The sequence below is a fragment of the Corvus cornix genome, chromosome 7, assembly GCF_000738735.6.
Source record: "Corvus cornix cornix isolate S_Up_H32 chromosome 7, ASM73873v5, whole genome shotgun sequence".
NCBI classification, from domain to species: Eukaryota; Metazoa; Chordata; class Aves; order Passeriformes; family Corvidae; genus Corvus; species Corvus cornix.
The window spans coordinates 33,689,813-33,712,434 of record NC_046337.1 but is presented as its reverse complement, the minus strand read 5'-3'; the positions used below and the strand labels follow the sequence as shown (position 1 = coordinate 33,712,434).

At 50.4% G+C, this 22,622-nt stretch overlaps 2 protein-coding genes across 2 annotated transcripts in view; both read left to right on the top strand.

Moving 5' to 3' along the window:
• Positions 1-5,920, top strand: part of FAM207A (family with sequence similarity 207 member A) — a 40,067-nt gene extending 34,147 nt beyond the window's left edge. Inside the window, exons 4-6 of the mRNA XM_039554699.1 lie at positions 1,208-1,361; positions 3,830-3,898; positions 5,275-5,920. Coding sequence (XP_039410633.1) covers positions 1,208-1,361; positions 3,830-3,898; positions 5,275-5,401 — 350 coding nt within the window. The 3' untranslated portion in view covers positions 5,402-5,920. The remainder of the gene's footprint in view (positions 1-1,207; positions 1,362-3,829; positions 3,899-5,274) is intronic.
• Positions 5,921-16,468: 10,548 nt separating this feature from the next.
• Positions 16,469-22,622, top strand: part of ADARB1 (adenosine deaminase RNA specific B1) — a 63,790-nt gene continuing 57,636 nt past the window's right edge. The window contains 1 exon segment of the mRNA XM_039554698.1: positions 16,469-16,530. The gene's annotated coding sequence lies outside the window, so the exon portion shown is untranslated.

Below are 22,622 nucleotides of genomic sequence, written 5' to 3'. Positions count from 1 at the left end.
ACTGTTGCTCTTTGATTCAGCTGAGTTGGAGAACAAGCAAGGCAAAGGTATTAAAGGAGCCAGCCACTGAATTTGAGCTCTGCTTCCTTGACTGTGAGAGCAGGATTAGAACCAGGATTGCGGTCTGTAAGTGGGGCTGGCTGATTTTGTGCTCCTGCCAAAAATACTTGGGCTTCTGTGGCCATGCTGCCTTGGGAGTTGTTGGCCTCCCTGTGTCAGCAGCTGAGCCCCATGGCTTCTGGTACACCGTCATGTCCGCACAAGGCATTTGTAGCTCAGCACTGAGGCTCATCCTTACAGATGTCCAAGGGACTTTTGGGTCAGGTCAAGACATCTTGGAGTTCAACTGGAGGCTTGTAGCAGTACTGGGCTTTTGTGGGCTGTCCTAAAGGACATGTTCTGCTGGTGCTCATCCTGGAAGCTGCTGGCTTTGAGAAGCGTGAGCAGCTGTGGGACTTACTGCTACACCGGGGAGCCTCAAGGACTGAGGCAGAAGCCTGTGGCTTTCAGTGCCCAACCTCCTAAGACAACGAAGGAGACAGATCTAACATCTTTGGAGCTTTCTGTGCCCACACCCTTGTCAGAGCTGCTGCTGGGAGACTGGGAAACCTGGTCCTGAGAAAAGCCATCTGTGTCTGCCACTTGGGGCGGTGCTTTTCCAAGAGTCCAGTTTATCCAGCATCTGACTGCTTGCACTCCACAATGAGTCATGAAGATGGAACCTTGACTCGCTCCAGACTTAGTAAACAACTGAAATTAAGTCCATCTTTTCTGCCTGTGCTAGGAGACTGTTGTTTGGTCCCAACAGCAATGCAGAGAGGGGGCTGTGCCTGTTTAAGGCCAGATGCGGAATTGACTGTATTTGGGTTGTCCCTTCCCCTCTTGTTTCCCAATTCCATGCAAGGTCAGTGTGGTTTTTGCCGTGCCAGGACTCCCTGTGCCGTTTTTCTGCGAGCAATGAACAGTGTAAGGGATGGAAAGAGACAGAATCAGTCTGGGAATTTCACTTCCCATTGCAATGTCAGAAGGGATGTATATAGTTCCAAGCAAACACATCAATGGAGGGAATGGCCCAGCTTCATTTTCTTCATTTTTTCCCTGGTTTAAATCACTTCTGGCCTGCTGTAAATGGTAAAGCAGCCTAGCTCAAGGGTTATCTCCTGCAGGTGTTTCCCCTTCTTCCAGTAATCCCTTGTTTCTGACTCAGAAATAGAAAGTGTAAAGATGGCCAAGCAAAAGCAAAAAGCTGAAGCAAAGCGGAGAGCAACACCTGTGGTGGGAGACATGCAGCCCTTGATGGAAGCCCTGCCTGAGCTCTCTGACCTGACCACAAGTGGCAGAGACAGGAAGCCTCTCAAAAGGTATGTGCTGTTTAGGGGTGGGCTATGTATTTCCCTGCTTCCTGTGGGATGAAGTGTCCTTTGGCTCAGCTTGTAGCTACAGGCAGCGGTCAGGAGAACAGGGTCTCATTCTCAACTCTATTTTAACCCTTTCCATGCTTCACCTGACCCAAGAAAAAAAAGATGGAATGTGTCTTCTGAACCCACAGCTAAGAGGGGAACCATATTGCTCAGATGAGGCTTGGCATGAGACAGGCTGGGAGCATCCAGATGTCCTGGGAGTTGCAGGAGTGGCATGTAGGTGTCCACATTGTAATGCTGCTGACCTCACCTGATAACCTGGGCTTGTGGTGTTGCAGCCTGACATTTCATTCTTCCAGACCTTCATCCAGGCTTTCTCCTGAGGCAGTTCAAGCCCTTTGAGCAGAGCCCTTTGCGCTCTGGCCAGAATCCTTGTTGTCTTGTAATGTGATTTCGGCCAAGAGCATGGCTGAGTTGGCTGTTCCCTGTGCACTGTCAGCTCCCTCTCTCCCTATCCCCAACCTTTGCCAAAAGTCTCTCCTTTTGGAAGCCCGAGTTGGTGCACTGGAGGTGGGAGTTTGACATGGGCTCATGTCACCTACATTGCCTCTGAGCTGCTAACCCAAAACCAGCCCCCCTTGGTGCTGGCGTGGAGGAACTACAGGCTTTTCTTCCCCTTGCTGGCTTCTGGCTTCATGGATGTCTGTATAGAAGTATTTGAAATAATCAGAGGAAGCTTTTATAGGATTTGAATCATTACAGAAAGGAAGGGTAATACTCTGGTGATTTGTCAGCAGAATTAATAAAAGATTAGATTCTCCAGGAATTGGATCTCCTGCAGGGTAAAAGCGCATTACAGGGAGATTTTTATTCTGTTTTATAATGAACGAAGGCAATGAAGTGTAATGAAGCTGGGCTGCTAACAGGGTCCAAGTAAACAGGCAGTGTGCTGGTGGTTTTGGGGGGAAATCCATCCAGGAATGTACTCTAGAATAACTTTCCTTTAGGCTTTGTCACCCTCTGCAGAGCTGCTCACCTCTGAAGGGACTGCCATGACGACTTGGTGGCATACATAGGTTTGGCAAGCCCTGCTGTGGTGACCAAGGGTTGCCATCCAGCTTGAGAAAGGATTTTCCTGAGCTTCTGTGAGCATTCCAGGGAAACTAGGACCAGAAGCTGTTCCTGTGCTGAGCTGTTAAAAATGAGGAGAGGGAGAGGAGAGGAGATTAGCAGGAGCTGATTGAATAGAGAGGGGTGATGGAGATTAGTGACATGAAGGAATGTGAGGCAAGGGGAGTAAGAAGAAAGGAAGAATGGGGAGAAAAAGGCAAGATAAGAGGATGGAGGGTAGCGTGGCAGAGAGGGAAATAGGAAGAGGAGGTCACTGTAACAAGAGACCAGATCCTGCTGTCTTGAAGAGAAGGTGAGAAACTGTTGTGTTTCCTGACCTTTGGGGCAGATCAGGTGGGGTGGCCGTAGCCCCCAGCACCCACCAGTATGAGAATATTCCTCCTTGACCCTGCTCCAACAGAGAGGTGGGATGCAGGCCCTCTTTCTGCCCCTTGGCCTGTGTGCTGGGGCTCTGCATCAGGGCAGACTGGGGAGGAGCTACCCCATGGAGGCAGACCCTTTTCCTAACGTGTTTCTCCTGTTAACTTTCGTATCTGTGTAATCCTGAAGAACAGAACGTCCAGTTCTACCAGCAACTCCCCTTGTGCACCACTAGTCCCAAAAGCAATCTCTGCCCTTCCTGCATGTCCCTTGCTGGGCCTCAGCGCTGGCTTTGTGGTAAATCTCTGCTGCTGCTTGGCATCGGGCACCACATGGGATGGGGTTACACCTCTGGTCTCCTTGGACTTTGCCCAGGAATAAGAAATGTGTAGAGAGATGGCAGATCTGTACCTGCTGTTGCGCATCTTCTGCACAGAGTGCATCATCCTGCATTACAGCACGTTATATCCCAGTGATCGCACTGCAGGAACCAAAGCAGGGCTGGCAGCTCCCTCCTCTTGCTGAGTATCCCTGGTGCTCCCTGTAATGGATGGCTGTGGAGCTGGAGCTCCGCGGCATCAGCAGTGAACATGAGCTGTGCAGGGGTGACATGTGTGGTGGGGAGGGGAGGTTTGATGGAATCTTTTCTCTAAGCAACAGGATCAGTTTGACCTGGAGGTCAGTGATAAGCAGAAAGTGATCTGGGCGTGGACAGCTAATGACCAGTTCTGGCACTGAGCAATCTGGTTTTCCTGTAATGCCTCCTGCTCTGTCAGCCTTGGGTGGAAGGAGCTTGCATTTCTGTGCAATGCCTGGCTATGGAAATAATTGCCTTTCAGGACAATTTCCATGCAGGACAATTAATTACCTGTCCTTTCTGGGAAGGCAGATGCAGAATCCCTGAATTCTTTCCATCTACACAGCCATTGCTAAATTAATGCTTTAACAATCACTTGTTTTGTTTCTTCTCTGCACAGGCACATAAAAGCAAAGGCAGAACCAGCAGACTTCTGTCTGTTGAAACAAGCTCAGAAACATCAGCTCCTGTAAGTACCCAGTTGTCAGTGTCCAGTCCCTGCAGAGCCTCACAGAATGGTTGAGACTGGAAGGGAACCCTGGGGATCACCTGGTCCAACCCTTGTGCTCAAGCAGGGTCACCTAGAACTGGTTGCTCAAGACCCATGTCCATGTGGCTTTTGAATATCAACAAAAATGCAGAACTTAAATGTTTCCAAGTAACTCCTGGACTTAGTCTGGCAACTCCTTATTCCTCTGTATAATCTGTTGGATAGTTTATACTGCCACCAAGAGCTTCCTTTTCCCTCAGCACAGCTCTCCTGGGACTAGGCTCTCTGATCTGGCAGTGTTTGCTTTCTTGTTTCCAGGACTTCTGTCAGTTTTGAGCCATTCAGCTTCAAACTGAGGCTGAGCAGTCAGGCTACAGTTCCACCACTGCTCTCCATGAATACCCTTCTCTGTCAGAAACAGACCAGTGTTGGTGCTGGGATGCCTTTCTTGCTCAGTTCTTCCTGCCTTTACTTTTTGGTGGTCTGGGAAGTCTGTGCTTCTTGGGAAGGAAAAAGTTTGGAGGAAGGTCTTGAGGTTTCTTTCCCAAGGTATTAGTTCAGATGAGGGGTTCCCTAAGCTTCAGCTTATTGTTCCAACACAAGCTTCAGGTTTGGCTCCTCTCTCTGTTCCTCTGGCAGGAGCATTGAAGGGAAGGGCCATGCTTGGGAGGGAAGTACCTGCGTGCTACCAAGTGTGTCTGGCAAGGCTATGGAGAGCCTGGCAGTTTGAGGGAGATGGGGATGCTGCAGTGGATGTGGCTATGTGAAAACTCACAGGTTTTCTTTTATACTCCTGCTCTGTTCTTGTTCCTCCCTGCTTGCTTGCTTTTTAAGACAAGGCCATTTTCCCAGGAAGCAGCTGTGACCAGGCATGCAGAGGTAATTCTGTCATGCTTATCCCATAGTGTCCAGCTGGTGTTGCATGTAGGATTACTGAGGCTCAATGTTCAGCAATAAAGAGAGTCAGTAGATGAGCTCTCTAAAGAGAATTTGATTTTGTGCTGGTGCAATCTGAAGTCATTTTCATTCCTGGTGATTCACCAGATCCACAGTCTCTTGTTTCTGGTTTACTAGGGAAAAGCTCTAAAAAAAACCTTTCCCAAATGATGCTGGACACCAACGATTGTGTCTCTGTGGCATGAGATCAAAGTCTCTGGCTCCTGTGAAGCTGGCAGCAATTTGAGCTTTGCCCTTGGCTAAATTAGGTTTATTCTTACACTCTCTTTCTCTGAGATTTACACCCAGGATCACTCTGTCTCAACAGAAATCTGCTGCTTTGTGAATTGGTCCTTATCTGCTCAGTTCCATTCACATGAGGCACTTGGAGAACTGGTGTGTTATTTTTCTTTCCTCAGAGAGGAGGAAGTGGCTCGGTTTCATGAGGCTGTCACCGATCCCCAGTACAGAGCCAACCCCCTTCTGGCGATCAGCAAGCACCTCTCCAAGAGGCTGAGGCAGGGGGAAGAAGGGGAACCCCTTTAGAGCTTCACCTGGGCCCAGACATGCGCAGGCTGCGAAGGAGCACATCCCTGGCACGACCTCCCAGCCACTTTGGTCCTTGGAGGCAGTTCAGCAGATGATTAAATCCAACAGCCCTGGTTTCTGTCAGCAGGAATAACGCAACTCTCTCCTGACAGGGACAGCTGCTCCTTTACAGGCAGTCTGCATGGAGCAGGGTGTTCTGTGAGATTCTTGTGCAGGCATTAATCTCCCTGCAAAGTGTCTCGATACATTTGCTCTTCTTGTGAGCAGGCGTGATTTCTGAAATTGTGCCAACAGCCATGTATCTGTTTTCTGTCATTTCTGCTCCCCCTTCCCCCCCCCCCCCCCCTTCCTGACAACTCTGAGAAGAGATTCTTGCTTGCTCTGTTGGGATGGTTCAGGACCCCAAGCCTGCAAGCCCAGGAGGCTTTTGGAGTTTGTCATGACCAGTGCTGCTGTTCATAGACATTGTTTTCTGTGAGAAATTTAGCTTTGGAATAAACATACTTTCATACAGCACTGGGTTTGTCTGGTTCTTGTTTTGGTAAATAGGAATTGAAATTAGAGTTTATTTCCTTCTCTGGAAAAATGACTTAAAATAATTGTTCTTTCCATGTGTACAGTGAATCGGGAGACTGCTACAAGCAATGAGAAATGACTGCAGATCACGTCTAAGTCACAGACTTGCCTTCCTCCTGCCCTGGAAGCACGTGCTTCCTGTGGGTGATGCTCATCCCTTTTGGCCTGTGTTCCCTGTTTGGCCTGCCCTGTAGGAAGCATCCCAAAACATGTCCAGCCTGCAGGCTGTGAACTTCAGCCAGTCACTTTCGGGATTGGGAACCTCTGGAGCAGGCTTTTCTTTTACCAAACACCAATGTTCACAAAACCCCAGTGAATTTTCATGGGGGACAACTGAAGGCAGGGCCAGATTGGAGATGATCCTGATTTGACACCCAAAAATACCAGTGCTGTCTTTTGAACCATAAAAAAAGTTTACTGATGCTTCTTAACCTTGGGAAAGCAGCCTGCTGCAGTTGACACTGACCCAAGTTAGTGCCTGAAACCAGCTGTAGTGGGGGTGGCTGGCACCTTGATCATACCTGTCTTGCCTCAGTAGTAATGCTGCTGCTCTTCTCTCTCTAGGCTGGCACTGTTGAATAAAGGCTTTGTCTGGTGCCTCTTGGCTCTGGCAGTGCAGACACTGTTGCTGACTCTGCCTGTTAGAGAAATGCCACCCCTTTTCCAACAGGGCCTGGCAGGAGCTTTGTACTGGCAGGGGCCAAGGAGACATGCTGGCTGTGTCCCATCCTCCATGCTGTTGCTCTCAGGCTGGCCAGCCCCAGGTGCAGCCATCCTTGTGCTGAGAGGGAGAGAAGGTGGGAGATGAAGAAGGTGAAGACATCCAAAAATTGAGATTGTTCAGCCTGGACCAGAGAAAGCTCTGGGGAGACATTTGAGCCCCCCCACCCCCAGTGCCTATAGGGGCTTCAAGAGAGCTGGAGGGGGGCTGTGGACAAGGGTCTGGAGGACTAGGACAAGGGGGAGTGGCTTTGCACTGCCAGAGGGCAGGGTTGGATGGGGTATTGGGAAGAAATTGTTCCCTGCGAGGGTGGTGAGACCCTGGCACAGGGTGCCCAGAAAAGCTGTGGCTGCCCCATCCCTGGAAGTGTTTAAGGCCAGTTTGGATGGGGCTTGGAGCAACCTGGGATAGTGGAAAGTGTTCTTGCCTGTGGCAGGGGGGTGGAACTGGATGAGCTTTAAGGTTCTTTCTAACCCAAACCATTGTATAATTCTCTCTATGATTCTAAGTACAAAGGAGGATGGAAAACTGGAAACAGCAATGAGATAAGAGAAGGAACAGCAACAGCAACAATATTAATAACAAAAGAGTACAAAAGAGGGGGTGATTCACATGAAGAAATGCTCATACAGACCCTGAGACAATGAACGATGGCAGACAATACTGCTATGTTTTTCTTCTACTGCAAGCCAGAGTCCCTACCCCCCACCCTGGTAATGACGTGAGGTGGAATGGAATAATCCCTGGGTCCTGGCCAAAACTTGAACATACCTCTGCAAAACCAGCTCCAAGCACGTTGGAGCCCCCCAAAGCGTCACTGTCATGAAGGGCTCTGTGTGTGTAGCTCTCTACAGGGTGGCACCAAGGTAGGGTCCCTGTCCCTCTGGCTGCATGTGGATTTCCCAGCACCTTTAGGTGGCTACAGCCAGAGCTGGTCACTGGGAATTTGGATGCCAACAGTGCAGTTGTCCAGCACTTTTTCCTTGCTCAGCCTGCTTGCCGGGTCTCATTCTTCCCCTTCAAACAGAGCTGAAGCATCATTAGCTGGGAAGCGAAGGGGTGACTGACCCAGGGGTGACAGGTGTTGAGCAGGGTGACCCCCCTTTTGACTGCCTGGTAGCTGTCCCCAGGTGGAGGTGTTGCACCAGTGACCCCCCCTCAGTACCTCCTGTACCCAGGCTGGTGGCCCTTGATCTGCATGTACAGCATCACTGTACAATGCATTCACACCTTTCCTTCACCTCGGATGGGCCGGCGGCATCACTCGGCTGTGTGTGTGTAGCTCTGAGCCCGATGTTTAGAATTGTTGGTCCCCCAGGAATTTAGCAGCAGTTAAACATGTGAGTGTTTAGAGCTCCAGTTCACAGCCTACTGCTGCAGGCATCTCCTGCCCCCGCCATCTGAGCAGTTGAGCAAAGGACTTAAAATCTGCCAGGAAACAGGCGTCTGAGACACAGAGTCGCCTTCGAAGTTGGCATGTGTTCAGGATGATAAAATCTTTCACGCCTTTTTTTTTTTCTGTTTTAGATAGCAGGGTGGGAAAAAAATAGCTTCCAAGCTGTAAGGAGTAGTTATGCCAGAGGGGTGGGTGGGGGCCCAACCCGGCAACTCCAGACTTGGCAAGAAGTGAGTAAGCAGTGAATACACCACAACTCGGGACTGGAGAAATTTGGGGCTACTTTTTTGAGCTGTTCTTTTTCTTGTTGGGGATTTTGCCTTTGAAGGCTGTTCATAGAGCTGTGTCTGAAAGTGGGAGCCAGGGTATCCTGTCCATCTGGTGGTACCAGTGGATATTTTCAGCTACACGCAGAGCAGTGGGTGGAAGGGGATTCTCCCTTCCCAGCAGCTCATGGGTAGTGTTGCTGGTGTGCAGGAATATTTTTTAATATCCCTGCTCTTACTACTCCCACGTTTCTCTGTGGTACCTGTGATGGCCCACTGGTTGGTTCCTGCTGGAGCGGCGCTTGCATCAGGGCAGCAGCACAGTTCGGAAAGGTGCAGTGAGTCACACAGACCCTGTCCCAGCCTTTCATCTAACCCTAGGAAATCCCTTGGGTCGTGAGCACGTAGCCTACCTCCTTTTTCCTTCCGCTTGCTGGCTTGTCTGCCCTGGAAAGTTTTCCTTACAGACCTCATACATAAGTCCCCTTCGCCTGTGGAAAATATGACTTTTGCCGGGTAGAGAGCACTTTTGTTTACATGCTGTTTGAAGCCATGAGCTGCCTTATTTGCCCATTTCTTTGTTCCCCTGAAGCTAAGCATGTGGGATGGATTTTGCCAACCCTGTCAGCCCCAGCACTGAGGTGCATGCTGGTGCTGTGGGTATTGGGGTGGATCTGGCTGCCTCCCAGGCTACTAGGGAAACCTTGTGGCTGCTGGGGTCCAGATGGCTTGTCCCAAGTGCTGGCTGGGAGCAGTGGGGCTGGGGGGGCTGCCATGGGCTCCTTGAGATGACTCCCAGGTTCTCCCCTCCACCAGCTGAGAGCAGGCCCTGGGTCATGCCATGGTCTGGTGCAACTCCAGCTACACTTCTTACACTGTCCTTAAGGTGCCAGTGGCAGCTGGTGAGGAGCAGTGGGAATATTGGGAGCATTGGGTCTCTGCTGCAGTGTGGTTCCTCTCCTCTGCTCCCTGCCTAGGGCACAGCAGGACTGACTCCCTTCCACGCATGTCCTCACCACAGCCACTGGTCAGTCTGAGCTTTGAGCCTCTGTGGGTCATTTGGGGGTGTGTCTGTAGGTTTGCTGTCTGGGGGTCAGGAGTTGTTTCCCAGCTCACAAGAAAGACCTACACTCCTCACCCTACTGTAATCGCGCACATCACCAGTCACACCCCAGCCCACATGAGAGTCTGCTTGGGGCACCTTGCCAGGGACATGGCTGCAGGTGCCAACAGACCCCTCCAGCCATCGTGACAGTCCTCAGCACTTCCACTGTGGGCAGTGTGGCTGACCCAGCACTCAGGGAGCTCCAGACAGTTGAAACGCCAGTGTCTCCTGCTCCTTCTGGCCCAGAATGTGGCTGGCAGAGCAGAGACTTGGCACTTCTGACCTTCTGCCACTCTTGCATGCCCCAGCATGTGCAGCGAGCTCTTTCCCCGTGTGGGGTTATTTCCCTCCCCAGATGCCCTCTTCCCTGGCTGCTCCTTACATTTCCCACACTTGTATCTGTTTCCTTTGCCCTTTTTTTACTTCTGAAACCAACCCAAGATTGGGTTGGGATTGCAGGAGCAGCCTCAGGAAACCCAAGGAAATACAACTGCATGCAAATTTGAGCTCCATGATAGTTTTGGAAGCAGATGAGGTTGGCACCAGCAACTCCTGTCATCGAGGTGTTGCACGAGAGAGGGGCAGAGGTGAATCCCCTGATCCAGCCTTTGCCTCAGAGCACATCCCCACTTGTCCCTGCTCAGAAGCACAGGTTTTTACCATGGCCTTTCTGCCTTTGTCTGTTGGCATCACTGCCCTTGGTGGCCATCCTGCATGGATGTGCTGTCACAGTGCTGTGTCCTGACCTTTTCAGAGCACTCAGGTAGGATGCATCGGACCTTCCCTTGAGAGATGCAGTCCTGTTCCTGCTCTTCAATTCCTGACCTCTCACCAGTTACTAATCCCAGGAGGGCTCTACCTCTTATCCCATGGCAGCTCAGTTTCTTTAAGAGCTTTTGGGTATTCTTTAAGTGCTTAAGAGCATTGCCACATAACATTTTGAAATCCCCATAAAGTCTGGTTAATTGGATCACCCTTATCTCCATAGTCACCATTTCCTTGCAAGGGAAAGTCATGCCCTGCATGCTGACTCTTCCCAATGAGGTAATTATCCGGGATCGGCTGATTGTGCTCTGAACCATGGTTGCTTCAGTGTGAGGCGTTAAACCTGGCTTTGTGTTTTTAGTTTGATGAGCAATTTAATCCTGTTCAGAAGTTTTTTCTGGGAGAGGCAGCTGATGTGTGGCTCTGTGGTTTCTCTCCGTCTGGTCCTGATGCCTCACTGGGTGCTCTGGCAACCCAAACTGGGATTGGCATCAGGAGTGGCACTGCTGACAGGGGCACAAGGATTTTTGTGGTGGCTTTTTTTTCCTTAACCAGTTCAATTTTCCTTAGGAGGAAGCTGTTAAATAGTGCAAACAAAGCACAGTGCCTTGCCAGCAGCGTTTTTAAGATTTAGACCTTTGCATCTGGATGCTCTGAGATTTTTCAGACTGCTTCATTCCAAGTAGGATGTATAAAATATTATCTAAGGGTTTCTCTCTGCTTTAATGATTGGTGTTTCATGCCAGATGGGGTGTGTTGGTGACCCTGTTTGAACTCAGTGTGATTTGTACATGCACCATACAGGTGTGCCTGTATCTGCTCCTTGTGCCTTGTCATCCCCAAACATCTGGGGAGCTGGAGTTGTCCCTGATGGTGCTACCCCAGGGAAGTGAGGAGTGGGGTCTGGATCCAGTGTCAGAGTTCCTAAATTGAGGATTTCTGTGGTTTAATGCAGTGCAGGTTCTCTTTGAGACTGAGTAAGCCATGACCAGGGGATTTGCTGCTGGTCTGTCTGCTCAAGGAGTGTATAGGACGCAGTTTGCTGTGGAGGATGTTGTCAGTGTTGTGCGACACGTTGTTTGCCTGATGCTCCCTGGACTTGGTTTCAGCAACATAAGTAGGAGAGGAAGCTTAGACAAAGAAATGTCCCAAACCGGATGGTGCTAGAAAGGAAACAAATGTCAGGCCCTGAGCAAGTAAAAGCAGATGATGCCAGGATATCCTCCTAAGTGAAGGAGATGAAGGAAGAGATAATCACCCCATCGAAGGCACCCCTTTGTTCCAGCTCAGCCAGCCTGGGGGTATGGACCAACCTCTCAGCTGAATACTTAATCTGTATTTAACGTGTGGTTTGTCCGGCTTTAGCAGGTACTGTTTGAGGGATTGATGGACAAAAGCCAACCCATGAAAGGGGAGAGGCAAGAAGAGTGGCTTCCCTCGGGGATGTTGCTGCTCCTGGCCCCCTGCTTTCCGCAGGCTCGGCAGGGAGGAAGGGGGCTGCTGAGAGCCCTGCTGTGGGACAGGGTCATGGGGGCATCAGTGCCCCCCACAGCTGCGAGGGCTGCAAGCCCAGACAGCCTGATGGGTTTATGAGCACATCCACATCCCTGGTGCCACGGCCTGGAGCTGTGCTGGCGGCTTCAGGGTGAAAGCAGTGTTGGTGCTCTGGGCAGAGGGGATGTGGCTGTGTTTACAGCTGTTTTGGATATGCTTAATCTGAATGCGTTTACAGCTGTCCTGGGTACATGTAATCACTGCTCACTGATGTGATGGTTCATCTAAACACCTTCACTGGTAAAACAACCCCTGCCCGCCTCATGAACCCCTTTGCTTTGGGAGCAGGAGGTGTTACTATGGGAAGACACTTAACTCTTACAACTCTGTTGATGTTCCTCCACCTGCCTATTGGCCCTCTGTGTAAATGTAGAGCTCGTGCTGCTTTTGGGGGTGCTGTGCCCACAATGCCTGATGTTGGTGGTGGGCTCCAAGTGAAGAATGGGATGCTCATCATTGCTCAGTGTTGTGCTGGTTTGGCCAAATTTGGAAATACATTCTCAGATAAAGAGAATACACCCCAAGACCGTGTGCAATGCAGGTGCATCAGACAAGCAGAGGATGCTGCAGGCACCTGGGGTGAGCTCTGGATGCTGCTGCTGCTGGTGACCAGTGTAAATAGAAGTGGTGAACCAGTTCAAGCAATCCTTTTCCATGCATTTTTCCAACTTCTCACAGTCCATGTCTTGGGATTTTTGAGCCAGAGATGTTCTTGTACTTGAATAGCACTTGCTGGATCTTGCTTCCAGTTTTTCCTCCCCCTAATTTTCAATGTTAACTTTGCTTTTTTTATTTTTTTGACCCCTTCTTGTCACAATTCCACAAAAGGTCAGCTCTGTCTATCTTGGTGCCAGGGCCTGGCAGCTGAGCATTAATAGCCAGCCTACACTGCACCTCATCTGCCATGACCAGAACCTCCCTAGATGCTCATGGTTTAAAAATTGGCCTTGTGTTGGTCACTGAGCAGGTTGGTTCATGACCTCTTGCTGGGCAGTGCTCAGAGTGTCCCCAAGGTAGTTCTGCATTTTGGCTTCTGGTCCTGCCTGCCCACTGTGACCCCAAGGGACATTTTGCCATGGGTGGCACCACACAGCCCCATGCCTATGGTTGCCCAGCCTGGGGGTGTGAGAGGGTGAGGGGAAGCCAGAGTCCTTCCTCTGCCCTGTACCACAGTGGGGTCCCTGCAGGTGGGGTGAAAAGACAGGACCATTGGTACTCCTGTGAAATTGCATTGGATGTCACTCTTCCTCCAACCCCAAGGATGGAGATCCCTGTGGATGGAGATCCCTGTCTCTAGGACGTGTCCCCAGCTCAGTGTAGGGGCCTCTCTGTCTTGAGGCTGCCCTGATCCAGCTCTTCTCTTGGATGACATCAGGCAGGGCACTCTGCTTGGTCTATCACCTGATCTGTGTGCTCACAGGCAGTCTGGAATCACCATCCTGCCTGTAGACCCAGCCCAGGACACCATGTAGGCACGAGGACACACCTCGGCATTGTTCAGGAGTCTACACAAGCAGATTACTGCAAGAGGAGCTGCCAAACTGCCTTGAAGCATGTGCTGGCCTTAGAAATTCACATTACAGACCATCTATGATGCAGCTGAATCTTTGATTAGGCAGCTATGCTCCCCAGTTGTCCTACAGCAGCAGCCACCACCCTGCTGAGGATGCCATTGTCCTTCTACAGGACTGCCAGCTTGCCACTCTGCAAGGAATGGGTTAAACATCCTCCCTCCTTCCTTTTGCAGCATGGATTTGGAAACACGTTCCCCAGGCTTGGCAGATACTCTGCTGAGGATCATATGGCGACAGCAGGGAGAAACTACCAAGCTTGGATCTGCTGCCAGGGCTTTTCAGGGATGCAGCTTCTGTTGGGTTGGTGGCACAGAATGGTGGAGGAGGTGCTGGGTCTGGCAGTGCATCCACCACATCCTCAGGTGAGGTTAAGGACTCTCAAAGTAGGTCTGCATGAATTGGCATGCAGGATGCAAGGTGTGTCTCCAGTATGGTGGATGTGGGATGGAGAATCCATATTGCAGAACTGTGTACCAGGACTAGCACACAGGCATATGCTCAGCACATGTGGGGACCCCAAGGAGCAAGACCAGTTTGCAAATCATGTTTCCCTGAGGTGGAAAATCACTGTCAGAGTGTGGAAAGCATGAAGCTGCTTTTGGCTTCTGGTGTTTGAAATGTGCTATGCTCACTTCTATGATTGACTGCCTAATATTTCCGATTTCCCAGGACTTTGATGAAAAAACCATTGTTAAAAAGCCATTCATTTATTAAAGTGGGTTTACAGAAAAAAAAAAAAAAGCCAAAAAAATCCCAACCAATCAAAAAAAAAACCCAAACAACTCCACACCAACGTTTGAATGATTTGGGAAAACGTGATGTTTCATAAGCACCAGTAACTGAGTCATAGTGTCTCAGCTCAGCAAGGCCAGTGCTGTTTGGGGAGGGACCCTCTTTCATCCCACAGTGGCAGGGAGCCAGCTGATCCATGGTGGAATTGGGTCTGCCATTGAGAGGGATGAGGAGCCTGGGAACACACTCTGCCTCCCACCCCACCCTTGTCCCTGCCACATTTCAAGGTCAGCTTGGAAGGGACCACAATGTGTCACCTTGTCCAACCTCCCAGCTCAGGCAGGGTCATCCAGAGCACATGGCACAGGATTGTGTCCAGCAGTGATTTTCCCAACATCCTGGTGGGACACAACCACTTTGGCCAGTGACACAGAGGTGGAACTGAGGAAAGTGGTTTCGTTTCGTAGCTTCACTGCTGATCCTAAGGCAGGGGGAAAATGCAGTAGTTAGTGTTAAATTCCCTGAGCTTAAAATAGGATAAGAAAACACAGACAGGCATTCCTGGAGATGAAGGCATCAGTAGCCAAAAGCAGCCTGCCCGTTGGTGCTGCTCCTCCCGAGCAGGGCAGAGGTGAAGGGTTGTGCCTGCGAGAAGGAAGTATAAAAATAGGTTGTTGTTTCCAACACTGGCTTTTGCGCTGGTCCTCTTTGCCCTCCGTGTGAACGCCTGCATGGATCCTTACCCCACCAGAACAGGGAGAGAAGGAAGAAGCCACGAGCCACCCAGTGCTGCACCTGGAGCCCTCATTGGGCACTGAAAGGACATGGTAATGTGGGTGTCACAACCCTAACACTCTGGAGAAACAGGTGAGAAAGCACACGGAGTTCTCAGCATGAAGTTTTAGTAATGTCAAGGTGGTTGATGCAGCAAGACGTGTCAACACATATCCAGGACCATAGGAAACGGCCTCAAGCTGTACCAGGGGAGGTTTAGATTGGATATTTGGAAAAAATTCCTTCACTGAAAGGGTGGTCAGGTACCTCAAAGGGACAGAAAGCTGAGAAAGTTAAGATTTCTCTTTGACCAGTTGATGCCTGTGGTTAACTGTGGCCAGGAATGAGATTTTGGGACATGATGAAAGTGCTCTGAATGGCAGAGACAAAGGAGTGATATCAGGCTGCAAGCCTGAAATTTGACAAAAACTGGGAAGAGCAAGGCCAGTGTTGCATTCCTCTGTGTCCTGCAGCATCCCATGGGCTGAGCTTGGTTCAAGACCTGCAGATGTCTTTAAACTGCAATGAAATGCAGTGGTTTTAAACTGACAGTGAGTAGGTTTAGATTGGATATTGGGATGAAATTCTTGGCTCTGAGGGTGGTGAGGCCCTGGCACAGGTTGCCCAGAGAAGCTGTGGCTGCCCCATCCCTGAAGTGTTCCAGACCAGGTTGGATAGGGCTTGGAGGAAATAGTGGAAGGTGCCCCTGCTCGTGGCAGAGGATGGAATGGGATGAGCTTTAAGGTTCCTTCCAACCTAATCCCTTCTGGGATTCTGTGTCAAGAGCAACATGCAAGTCAGAAACCTGCTCCCCAGGTGACCACATGCCTTTGTTCTAAGCCTGCCGTCACAAACAGCCAAACTTTAGAGCAGTTATTTAATCCTTTTACGATCCCCTGAAGCCCTAACACACATAAAGGGCCATTGACATGGTGGAAGCACTGATGAACTTTATTGATGGTGTTTGGGTGGAGCTCTCCCACTGCTTTCTGGAAAACACTGGCCTTCTTATCTTGGCGTGGTGGGATGCACTCGGACACGGACACCGCATCCAGGATGACGCTGGAATGGCAGAGGCTCAGTGCTTGGGCCCCGCGGGGGGTGCCGGATGCCCGGCAGCTGTGAAGGGTGGTACCAGCACCCCTTAGAGTGTGGGGGTGCGGGTCGGCGTCCCGGCGCTCCGGGCGGGCCCGGCCGGGACGGGCTGAGGGCGCGGGGGGGGCGAACCGTGCACAGCACGGCCCCGCCCCAGCCGGCCCCGCCCCGCACTCGCCCAATCAGCGCCGGCTCCCCCGAGCGGCCGAACCCGCCCCTCGCCCCTCGTTGCCGTCTCCGCCGCGCGCGAGCGCGCGAGCGCCCTTGGCCCCGCCCCCGCTTGCGTTCAGGCTCGCCAATGGGAATTGACGGGACCGCCCGAGGCCCCGCCCCCGCGCGCCCGGTCCCGCCAATGGGAACGAGGGCACTCCCCGCGGCCCCGCCCCCACGCGCGCGGGGCTCGCGCCGCTGGCAGGTCCGGCGCGGCCTGTACGTCGGCGGCGGCGCGCGCACGGAGCCGTGGCGGCGGCGGCGACGGCGCAGCGGGGCCGCGGCGACGGCGGGGCTCGGCGGGGACCGCGCATGGCGGAGCGGCGGCGGCGGGGTCCGGGCAGCGGCTCGGGGAGAGGTGAGCCCGGGCTGCGGCTGCGGCTGCGGCGGCGGCGGCGGCGGCGGCGGCGGGAGCGCCCCGCGGGACCTGTCCAGGTCCTGACGCGGTGGCAGGTGCCGGTGCCGGCTGGTCCGGCCGCTCCGTACCTGTTGAGCGCGATTGGGCTGCGCGGCTGGGCCGCGGTGGAGGTGCCGGTGCGGGGGTGCAGTGCGGCGCGGAGCGGGGCCCGGCCGTTCCCGGCGGGGGCGGGCGCCCGGGCGGGCTCAGCCGGGCAGGGGCCGCGGCGGCGGCGTCGAGGCCATTTTGGGGGGGTGGCGGTACGGCGGGAAGTTTGGCCCCGGACACCCGATCCGGAGGCAGCTCCCCAGCGGGACCGGCTGCCCGGCACGGCGCCTGCCCCGGCCGCTCGGGGCCCCGGGGGAGCGGGAAACCCCCTGTGCCTGGCACCCGCTGCCGTGAGGCGGGGCTTGGCCGCCCTGCCCTTCTCCCGGTGCCCCCGGGCCGCCGCCGTGCTCCTCCGGCGTCGCCGGGTCCGGCCGCCCCCGGCACCGCCGCCTGCCCTCTGCAGTGGGGAGGCGGCGCGTCTTTGGAGAGCAGTTCGGGCGTGAAACGCGCCTTTCCTTCCCGGCTTGATAACCCCCCAAAGCCCTTTTCCATCTGTTGCCGTGGCCCCCAGTGGGTTACGTTGTTCCTTTGGCATTTGGTTCGATTTGTGTTGTGCTGGAACAAAACTGCAGTCGTGAGATCTGTGACTGTGCTTTTAAAAGTCTGGTTTGCTTAAAAAAACGAAGCAAAAGACTTCCTAAGGGCACCTGTCTGGTGCCTGGTGATGGAGGGGTACCGCTAGCCTGGGCCAGCCCTGCTCTCTGCCCATCTTCATCTTGTACCTCTCAGGACTCAGATGAGGGAAGCACCGGTCATGCCAGAGCAGGGCTACAGAGCATTCAGGACTCTGCACTCAGGCTGGTGAAACCACGGAATTGATGGATGAGCCACCATCAGGCATGCTGGTCCTTGGCCTGGGCTTTTTTCTCTTTTTTTTCTTTTTTCTTGTTTTTTTCTTAATTTTTATCACCTTTTCTTGGTGGTATATAAAAGAAAAAACTAACTTCATGTATTTTTTAGCATAAACAAGATTAGGGTCTCATTTCTTACTGTTGTTTATTTTATCCAAGTGGTGGTGAGCTTACTGGAGCTGTTGGGATCCCACAGGCACCCTGCTTGCTCTGTGAGTTACTCTGTCACTGCTGACTGAGAGTGAAGTTGTAGCGTTGTTCTTGGAGCTGTTTTATGCTGGAGAGTGGCAGCAGGCCAACCTTCCTGGACGCACAAGATGTTTAGAATAATTAGTGATGGAATACCGTTTTAAAATAATTGTTTGGGTTTATCTAGCACTCAATTGTAGCAATATCCACCTCTAAAAATAGGCAGGCCTCTGTCGTAATGAGCCTCGTAGTATAAACAAGTTATATCTTGAATGACTTGTTACTTTTGGGATGTCCGAGATAGACGCCTTTGGGGGTTCTGCCAAATCTTCTGTCTAACTTTTTTTTTCCTTCTGCAGTGGACTATGTTTCTTGGCCCTTACGCTGTGTAATTGTGTGCACTGACCAGAGGCAAGGCTCAGTAACCCTCGCTGTTCAGGGCTGGCACAGCTGCACAGAAGAGCTTCCCACTGCTCCACGGGCAGCCAAAGGTTGAGCAGTCCTGGTTTTTCCATGAAATCCATGCTCATATGGAGATGGCTAGCAGTGGGCTCTGCCAGGTGACTGTGCGTCACCCCTGCTCTGAGGCACTGCCCTCCGTGAATTCAGTGCAGAGCCCTGTTTATCTGTGCTCTGGGTCCATGGTTTTCCACAAGACAGAGACTGAGCAGCTTGGATGTGATCCTGGCTGTGCTGCTCCTTACTGGGATACCTTCCCCAAGTCTCCCAGGGCGCAGCTGTGTGAGCGCACTGTTCTTGCTTTCAGGAGTTGAGAGCAAGGATGGCAGGAGGAATTTTCTCACATTTTGCTGCGTGGTTTATCAGAGCGTGACGGATGAGTGTTGGCCCAGCCTCTCATGCGCACATGCTTTTTGAAGTTTGCTTTCAGCAGTCAGCATGCTGGCCAAGGCTTCTCTGTGTTGCTGATGTTCAAGAGCACTGGCTCCTCAGCTCAAGAGAGAAAAAATAGCCATCTTTTTCACCAGGAGGAGTGTTTGCTCTGTGAGCAGTTGTTTTCTGAGAAGGTACCAGAGAGGACGTTGTGCTCAGTGTTTGAAACAGGAGTGTCTCATAGCTTTGATCACACTGTGCTCACAGACCCTTCTTTGATATTGCCCCCAGTTATCCAGATTTATCTGCTCAGTTGGAAGTTTAGTGCCCTTTTGCGGGCTGTATGTGTTTTGGGAATGGAAATGCAATTCTGTAAGCCGTCAGTGGCAGGCCTCTGACTTGCTATGAGCACAAAGGTCTTCTGGAGTACTTTTATTATAACTAAATGGGTCTTTCTTCTGTTTTAAAAGCCACCCATGTTTTGGTTGAAGTGAGTAAAACCTAAATGGCTGGGCTTACTAGCTCAGACCCAGTTTGGGACTGGGACCAGGTCAGGCTCTGCTGTTTCCTAGCAAACTCATGCCTACACTTGGCAAACTGCAGACTGCTGCCTCTGGTTATTCCCAGATGATCAGTCAGAAATCCTGCACGGGAACAAGGGCTTCCTGCTGAACAGGGTGATGGTGAACACTGCTGTGAGAGAGCTGTGGGACAGACCATGAATGTAACATGCCCTCTCAGCAACTCAGCATCATCTTTATGAGGTGTCACCTGTGACTTGAGGAGGTTTTGGGGATGACAGTGGTGGTTGTAGGGAATATTTCCTTGACTGCAGGGGCTGGGTTGAGTGTGTTGGTGCTTCTAGGTGCCAGGGTAGTTTCAGGTGAGGCTGAAATGGTTGTCTCCAGGTGCTTGCAGTGAGTGTCTTGTTAGGCTGATGCCTCTTGTGTTTGAAATGGTTGGGGTGCAGCACCCTGAGGGTCTTTGCTTGGATGCCTGAGAATGTGGTCTGATGAAGACTAGACTTCCTGCTGTTTCTGCAACTTCTGAAACCAGTAGGTGCTTGGCACATTTGAAATTCAGGCCATCCAGCTGCTGCAGTGTGGATTTCAGCTTATATTTAAATACTGAAGATTGAAACTGTGGGTTTGGGCTGTATTTATTAGTGGATGCTGTTATTTATGTATCTTGGTTTTAAAGGAAGTACCTTTATAGTAGAAATGCTGCCTGACCAAAAAAAAAAAAAAAAAGCTTGGTGAAATGATTATGTAAGCAAGTGAAATGACATTTTAAAGCAAGTTTCTTTCCTGTTTGGAGACAGTGTGGCTGCATTTTTTTCTCTTTCCTGCTATTTAACATTTTAAAAATCCTTTTAGTGAATGTTTCTTGTACGGTAGGTATGAGAAAGTTGTTTTTGCAATTTAAGTCCTTGAAGAGGTCATCAGCAGGCTCTGGGAGCTAGCAGGAGCCAGCTTGTGACTATTTGGGGCTGTAGCTGACCAAAGCAGTAGCACATGTGTGCATTTAAGTAATAATTAAGGTAAAAAAAACCCCAAAGAAACCCATGTAACTGCTACTACTATGGGAGCTGAGCTCAGAAGATGCTCAGGAGAGTCATCCTCTTAAGAATGTCTGGTTGCAAAGGGATTCGAGATCTTTTTCTATTCTCTGCCTCCGGGTTAGCTGCGGTGTGTGTGTGTGTGTGTCCCCATGCCAAGGGAATCCATCACCTCCACAAAAGCTGCCGGGGTTACCTTGAGCCTCTGTTCCCGGCGGGAGCGCAGGGCTGAGTCAGTGCTGGCTGCCCTGGGCTGTGACTCAGTGCTGTCCCCTCGAATGCATGGCCAGCCCGCTGCCAGCACAGCCGGGGAATAACTTCATTCCACAGCTGTCCTCTGTGAGTATCACCTGGTTAGAGGGGCTTGGGAATGTCGGGCTGCTTTTAATTGTGTGTGTTGGTGGAAGTTGCTTGTTACTGAGCTTTTTTTTCTGTGTGATACTGAGCATCTGTGGAAGTGCCAAGGAGCTCTGAGTCAAGAAGCTTCTTCTCCTGTGTACAGTGTTATGGTTTTGTCTTTGTGGGTTATGTTCTTTCTTTACATTTTATTTCAGCTTACTTATTTTTTAAAATTTATGTGCTTGAAGAGGAAGGGTGCTTTGTTTTTCTTGTGGAGAAATGTCTTCCCTGATGCTCCAGGGTTAGGTCTCTTTGTGGTTCTGTCTCCTGAAGTGAGAAGAGCTGTCTGTGCTTTTAACTCAGGATTGCTTCATTAAAAATGTCTTTATTGGGAACTCTGGCCATCTTCCTGTGCCTCTAAGCTCGATTTCCCATTGCATGGCATCACACTGTCAGTGCTCTTGAACGAAATTGGTCAACACCTTGAAAAGTCCGTCAGGTTTGACAAGAGGGTGGGTATGTTACAGGTAAGTACTGAGAAGTTGTGTGAGCACAGGAATCTGTGAGGAAGGAAGTCTCGGATGAGTGCTCTGCTGAAAGAAAAGCTGTTGCCGGAGTGCAAATATTATTGGACATCAGAGCATCTCTGTGGTAGTGAGAGAAACAGGAAATCAAGTTTCACAAGTAGTTCCAGTAGAAGGTAGGTCCTTATTTTCCTGAGTATCCGTGGTTTTCCTTTGTGGAAGTGGAGAGGAGTGATCTAACGAGCGCTCTTGCATCATCATAGGTGATAGAAGAAAAGCAAAGGTTTGGGTACAGTCCCTCACCCTGCCCCTGGGGGCTGAAGCATGAGGGAGATGAGTGAAGGTTTTAAATTTCCCCTTAAAGGCTCTTGCAGTTGTTTGGGATAATGTCCTTTTATAGGTTTAGGAAAGCACCGGGGTCAGGATTTTTCATGCAGAGTGCTTTTGGCAGAGATGCAAAAGGAAGGGCTGCTTAGCAGATTGCAGAGGAATTTTTGGGTTTAGTTTATTTTAAAGAGATTTTAACAGAATGGAGTTCTTGGACCTAGGTAAGATGAAGAGTATCCTCATTTGGAAAAAACGTGAGGAATATACCATATTTTGAATTTAAACTAGAAATCTTCCTCAGTTGGGGGTGAGTTTGGTGCTGCATGGCAGAAGGTACTTCCTGATTACTTAGCTGCCTGGTGCTTTTGTTATTATGGTACTTCCAAGTTGCATGAACAATTTTGTGATGGGTCTTGGGTAAAATTACGTGTGAGTACTGTACCAATGTCAATTTATCTTTGTTCCAAACTCAATTTTTCAATGGCTCCTCCTTTCTGCTATTAATTTTGTCATATCAACTCTGGAAAGAGATAAACTGTTTAAAATTTGATCAAAAAGAGAACAAGCAAGTATGCAAAACACTGGTTTCTTTCATTTGTCATATGTAATGTGAAAATGAAGTTTTTGCATGGGAATTGTGAGGCAGCCTCAACTAGGAGTGTTTTTTTCCCATTTAGTCTGTGTAGGTTTTGAGATTTGTAGAGATAATTAATACCTGCCTTTGCCATTCTGTAGGACTTCTGCTGAAAGTGTTCTGTGTGTCTAAAATGAAGTTGATTTTGATTTAGGTTGATTTACTGAGCTCTTCAACTTTATTAGCAAATGAGCCTTTAAGTTTAAGCTTTCACTGCCTTTTTACTTGCTTAGTTATGCTCTAATATTTGTGCACGATCTGCTGGAAAACTATTAGAGGGGAAAAATACCTTTGACTTCTTTCTTTACATGCAGATTTTATAAAACCTTGTTTATAGAGGCCATTCTGTATCAAAATGAGCTTTAATTTTTCACCTCAAATACTGAGCACAGGTACTGAGTACTTAATAAAACAACTCTAAAGCTCTTTAGATGGCTCCCAGTAAGAGCACAGTCGGATCTTTTAATTAAAAAATATGATTAGCTCTATGTTTTCATTAATAAAATTTGAAGATTAGGTGGAAAATGAGTGTGACCAACTCTAGAGGAAGACTCCAGTTAGGGATAATATAAACACCAAGGTCGGGACCATAGATCATGAAATTTATGCAGCAGAAATTACCAGAGACTTGGGAGAATACTGAAGGAAAATACTTCTGTAGGCTTGGTTTGAGGGAAGATTACAGCCCTGTG